Source organism: Nipponia nippon, unplaced genomic scaffold (assembly GCF_047370975.1).
Source record: "Nipponia nippon isolate SJK-2023a ecotype South Korea unplaced genomic scaffold, ASM4737097v1 scaffold_5, whole genome shotgun sequence".
NCBI classification, from domain to species: Eukaryota; Metazoa; Chordata; class Aves; order Pelecaniformes; family Threskiornithidae; genus Nipponia; species Nipponia nippon.
Genome location: NW_028262369.1, coordinates 86,408,330 through 86,414,096, shown reverse-complemented (window position 1 = coordinate 86,414,096; position 5,767 = coordinate 86,408,330). Strand labels below are relative to the sequence as shown.

The following is a 5,767-nucleotide window of genomic DNA, read 5'->3' as shown; positions in this document are numbered from 1 at the left end:
CTGAAACAGGAGAATGATTTCCTTTGGCAACCCCTGATCACAGACCTCACCAGTGTCTGCACCAAATGCCAGATTTATTTCTTAGACCTTGCCTTTTTTGACATAAAAGGTGACATGCATCAACATGTATTTTTAAATGAAACAAGAACCGTACCAAAGCAAACAGAAAACCCTCCCCTGAACACGCTTATCCCACTTGTGAGAAAACAACCAACCCGTGACCATCATGTTATGTACTGCCACTGCTGGGAAACTTTCAAGATACACACGCTGCTGTCACCATGTCATGTAGAGAGCAGAACTAGATTTAAGCTAAATGACTCAGGTGCTGGTAATAATCTAGCTGTATTAGTATGAACTGCAGCATAACTAGCGTGCCCTACTGAAGAACAGTGATTACAGCGTAAGAATTTACACAGCACAAGAACTTAAAAAAACCAGAAGCACCGCCTTGGTATTTATGTAACAGCATGATACAGCTGCCCAGTTTTTTAAACATCTTTGGGTTGTTGCATAGGAGGAATGGCAAACATACATACAAACAGCCCAGTTTAATTTATAATGCTCCCAAAACTCTGCTGGAATGTACCGTTTCCATTTTCCAGACTGCACTGGCAGGAAGGCAGAGCAGAGCAGCAGAACATCCAGATCAGCATCTAAGAAGTTCCCTCCTTCTGTGGTCTTGTGATTTGAGATGCACACAGAACAGACCACTTTTGAAGCGAGTCTTTAATATTTTAAGAGAGAATTCTTTATTCACAGAATATGCAATAACTCCTTTCAAACTATATGCAAAAATAAACCCCGAAATTCTAATGAAGATACAGAGAAAAAAAAATGAAATAAAAAGCAGCACAGCAGTGTTCCAAGAGAATACATAATTCACAAGTTTAAAATTCAAGCACTCCCTTCCTGTGCCTGGAACTCTCTTAAAATATTAACAATCAAATCTCTTCGGTAAGTGTACGGCGTATACTTTATTCTGAACCAGTGTCTTGGGAAAAGGTTACCACTCGGGGCATACATTTTCATCCCCTGTTTGCCCATCAGACCACGAAGAATCCTGTTGCGGGACAAGATTTTATCATAAAATTCAACCCCTCCTCTGGCATAGTCTTTGGAAACGGTAGCTGCCTTTCTGTCAGCCTTGCAGTCTAGATGATAGGTCATGGCATCGTAAGAAACGAAATAGCACATTAGTCCACCAGCGGCAGTTATGAGGTTACAGATGCTGCGAAGTATCACAGGGCCAGGAGATAAACCCAGAAGCACCTTTATACCTCTCCCACAGAGAAATGTACCAGCTAAACAAGTCGGAGCCACAACTGCACTTGCTAAAGGGCTGCCATTGTGCAAATACAAGACTTCTCTGGCAATGGCAAACTTCTGAGCTTCAAGTGAAAATGTCAGAGCTTCTTTCAAAGCAACACCTTTGTTGCTCTCCCAGTCTACTTCCTTGCCATTGATCACAACAACGTGGTTGACTATTCCTTTTTTATCCTCAGCTGTGCTATCAAAATTAGGCGGGATGCCCACCAAAGAGCCTCCAGGCAGCCAGGGGATTCCAGCACTCACAGGGTGGAAGCCAGAAGCTGCAAAGGCTCGATAGGAGTCAGTGGACTTCACATCAGTATCCTGAAGGACATCCTGAAAGACACCACAGAGCTTCTGTGAGAGCTCAGCTGGCTGCCCCTCTGACCAGCACTCATGCAACAGTTTGAATGTCTGCTCGGGAAACACATGATAGGAAAGGTTAGCGCCAAACAGTCCCGCACAAGAAACGGCCAATAAAGTGATCTTGCGCTTCTTGAACCACACAGATGCCTTCCGCAGGAACTGCACTGCCATAGTCAAATCCTAACCTGTTTGTAACACAAAATCAGGAATTAAAGTGTGCATAAATGGGTCTCTCATCTCTGCAGCATTTTAAAAAACAAAGCAAAAAACACGAGAAGAAGCAGAGTACAATAACCAAAGAAGCATTGTCTCTTGTACATTAACAAAACACCTTTACAGAGAAAGTGATACTCATTAATTTTTGGGCCTTGGAACATAGGACGATCGATACAGAGAATTAACTTCTCCCTCTCCTCCAGTAAATCAGTTTACCACAATAAAGACAATAATCAAGCCACCATACTTCCTCCTTCCCCCAGCAATCAGTACACATTCTGTATTTACCCACCATACTTGTCTAGTCCTTGCCAGCACAATCCTGCTGTTGCACTCCACTACAGACACAGACTACAGATACTAAGGCCAGAAAGGCCAATAATTAGATTAATCTACACTAACCTCCTCTACAGTATAGCTCCAAAAATTTTAATCAGTAACCTCAATACTAAATTCGGTAATTTGAGCTTGACTACAACTTCCAAAATAGGATCATATTTTGATTTGAAAATTTCAGGATTCAGAATTTTCCTTTAGAGTTTGTTCTAATGGATAGTCAACCTCAATATAAAAAAAAAAAAAAAAAAAAAAAGAAAAGAAGAACAGTATGTGTTTTTTCTATTTTTTTTTTCAGATTTCAACTTCCAAGCAGTGGTTCTAACCTACTCAGCAAAAAGCTATTTTCAGAAAGCAGCATGCTTTCAGTTGCTACTTTAAAAAATTTGTCTCTGAAATAATTTCTCTGACAAATAATACATGCAATCCAGAGCAGAAACTGCAACAGAAATTGTTTCAGGGCAGACAACTATGTTGTGACTCTTTAAATAAGCAGATAAACTTAGAAACTTTCAAATCTGCCAACTCCTTCGGTTCAAGAGTCCTGCTTCCCTTGGGGAGTATCAGTTCCTTTTATGGTCCAAGCCATATGATGTGCTCTGCCCAGGAAAGCTCCAATCTCTTAAAAAATCCCATTGGCTACAGAATTCTCCCCTAAAATGATGCTACTATAAAGATATAAAAGTGAATTAGGCACCTAAATCCAACAGACATCCGTGAAAATTGGATGCCCCTGTTTCCATTTGCATCTTGCAATGTCTCTCAGGGCTTCAACACATGAGCTTCAGAGAATCTTGCTGCAGCTGTTGAAGACATGAGTATTTCCAGCTGTCCTTCCAGGAAGCCGAGGTGGCAGACGGAAACTGTGCTTTGATACAACAACCAAGGTCTTAGTGTAGAGTACCATCAAAGGTGGGTTTCAGCTACGCTGCTGGGCTTTGTACGGCAGCAGCTGAAACACAAGACGTGCTCTCTTCTTCCACGCGGGCTGAACAAGAACCTCCCGCAGAGGGGTAGGGTGGACAACTGGGGGCTGTAACGTCATGAAACAGCCCTGCATGACATGCCAGGATACACCAGTCGCCATCAGCAGCAGATGAGTATTAACCACAGGGAAACAAAAAGGGATTAAAGGCAGTGTTTTGATGATATGTTGTTACTACTTCTTCCTATGAAGCTCTTTCAGACTGTAAATTCACCAGGGGAAGAATAATCTTGTTTAATGTTTGTACTGCACTGAACACATACTGACTGCTCAATAAAAACAACGATGCATGTAAGTATACAATAATTTAATATGTATTTCTTAATGTAGTAACTGTGGTATTCTTACATTCTGCTGAAGACCGGAGGTGGTGATTTGTTTGACAAAATTATTTAAGAAAAACACGCTAAAGAGCCAAGAGCTTGGATGAAACCCAATTTCAGGAGAAAACCTCCTTGATAATAGAGCTAAAAACCAGAAAATGGTAATACTAAACCCAAATGACCTCTTTGGAGTTAACGACCTCTCGGCAAACCTGGTAGTCTAGATCTGATTAAAAAGGTCATGCCATTTACAGTGGAGGGGGGAGGCAGCACTTCAAAGGGGATGACTGTATGAAGACTATCACTTGATCCACAGGTGAAGCTGAGCCAAGGACTTCCCAAGCTTCTCCCGCTCATGTTAGAGAGAGCCCTCTTGTTTGGGCTGGCTAACATCTTTTTCAGATTAGGAACATAGCAAGGAGAAAACGTAGCCCCTTAGCTTATACACACACCAGTGTGGGGAAGGTGAGCCCACGCTGAAAACCAGTCTACTCTCCTTTCTTGCATCACCCAACGGTGCTTGCCAAGCACATGGGACACTGAATCTTCCTCCCGGTCAGCGACTCGGGATGCCGGGAAGCACACCTGGAGAGGCAGGCAGCCAGCCAGCAGCCCACGGGCTGTCGGGTGAACCGCAGGGAAGCGGGCAGGAAGCACTGTGCTTATCTATACGCTTCTCCTAAACAGCAGTAATGGCAGGATACACCCCCATGCATTAACACGAACTTTTTTATGCATCAATCATAAAAATTGTAACGGTTGCTAAGTGTTATTTTGATATTTTTTTTTTATTAAATTAACCTTTATGCAGGCATGGTTTCAAACCTTTGTGGACAGACCCCTCGCAGCCCAGGCTATATTCTTGACTGGATTACGCCCTATGGTCCTGCCACACACCTAATGCAAGAATAACCAGGAAATAAAGCAAGAAAAAGCAGTATTCATTTTCTCGTCACAGTCAATACTCACAAAAACAAAAGGAAAATTACCCTCGATACCTTTCAGCACTCCTGCTTTCAAATCTTCCCCGGGGGTCAGCACAGACTCTCAGCTTCTGCAGAAAATCCCACTGCAGCCCTAACTGCCTATGGCATCTTTGCTTTTATTCATAAACTTTGTGCAATTTAGGTATAAGGAAGGCAACCGGAAGCTACAAGGCAATTTATATGGACCACATCCTGCAAACTTAACCGTTTCCTTAGTTCCCATCAAGCCACAACAACCTTCATAAGGTGGTCTCTCCCAAGTGCTGAAATACTGTTTCTGGTGTGGGCGCTCATTCAAGCACATCCACTTAAGTCCGAGAATTTTAATAGCTGAAGTCCAAAACGGGGGACATCCAGGCAGGTTTTGTCCTCATGTCTGAATAAATTTATTGCTTCTAATTGCATGCAGCCGAGGGGAAAGCCCAACTTAAAACGTTATCAGTCAGGAAATGGGGGCAGGGCTGGACCCGCCTCCAGAGCTCAGGATTTCAAGGCTTACTTGTCGAAAAATGAAAATTAAAAGGCGGGGGGGGGGGGGGGGGGAAACGGGACGACGACGGCTAAAACTGGCTTTACGCGAGGGGCCGGCCAGGCCCCGACCGGCCCCGGAACCAGGCCGCGGGGGCAGCGCTCCCCGCCACGCCGGGGCCGCTGAGGGCCGCTGCCAGCCGGTCCCTCAGGGCCGGCGGCCCGGGGCGGCCGCTCGCCTCAGGACGGCCTCGCCTCGCCTCCCCCCGCCCCGCGCCCGCACCTACCCAGGCTCTCCGCACCGCGGCCGAGGCGGGGCTCCGGCGGGCCGGCCGCCTCCCCGCTGCCGAGGGCGGGCGGAAGGGGCAGGGGCATGGGCGGGCGGTGGCGCCGCCGCCACGGGGGACGGTTCGCCGCAGAGGGGTTTGGGCTCGTCCCGCTTTGGAGAGTTGGAAGCCCCGTGGGTGAGCCGTGGCCTCGAGTGAATCGGCGGCAGAAATCTGCCGCGGGGGAGATGAGATCCGAGCCGCCGCGCTGCCCTGCGTGCAGCATGGAGGCGAAGAGCAAGGCCAGCGCTTTAATTAATACAGCCCCCCCCCGGCAGCGCAGGAGCACTTACTGGGCAGGCAGTAAGTGGCATAGCTAGCACCTGCGACACAGGATTTTTCCATCATCCGTAATAGGAAAACAACACATGCAGGGATTTTAATTTGGTTTAAATTATGATTTGCTCAAAGCAGAAGATGGCCAGGGTAGTTTCTCAATAACCCTACATG

General features: G+C 45.9%; 1 protein-coding gene across 7 annotated transcripts; it reads right to left on the bottom strand.

Annotated features, from left to right (window-relative positions):
• Positions 1–733: 733 nt before the first annotated feature.
• On the bottom strand, positions 734–5,329 carry TMEM177 (transmembrane protein 177). 7 transcript variants are annotated; one of them, XM_087732654.1, is made up of 3 exons: positions 5,279–5,294; positions 2,927–3,097; positions 734–1,862 (listed from the first exon to the last, which is right to left on the bottom strand). In XM_087732654.1, exon 3 carries the CDS (start codon positions 1,846–1,848, stop codon positions 898–900), a length of 951 nt encoding a protein of 316 aa, XP_087588780.1. In that variant the 5' UTR covers positions 1,849–1,862; positions 2,927–3,097; positions 5,279–5,294; the 3' UTR covers positions 734–897. The 7 variants fall into 7 exon arrangements, with proteins under 7 accessions (XP_087588780.1, XP_087588778.1, XP_087588779.1 ...); XM_087732652.1 differs by lacking the exon at positions 5,279–5,294 and adding an exon at positions 4,536–5,042 and having other exon boundaries at positions 2,927–3,283; XM_087732653.1 differs by lacking the exon at positions 5,279–5,294 and adding an exon at positions 4,536–5,042.
• Between the last annotated feature and the right edge of the window lie 438 nt (positions 5,330–5,767).

Excerpts from the sequence above, each read along its gene's own strand:
- TMEM177 (XM_087732656.1), bottom strand. The coding sequence starts at position 1,848 with ATGGCAGTGCAGTTCCTGCGGAAGGCATCTGTGTGGTTCAAGAAGCGC.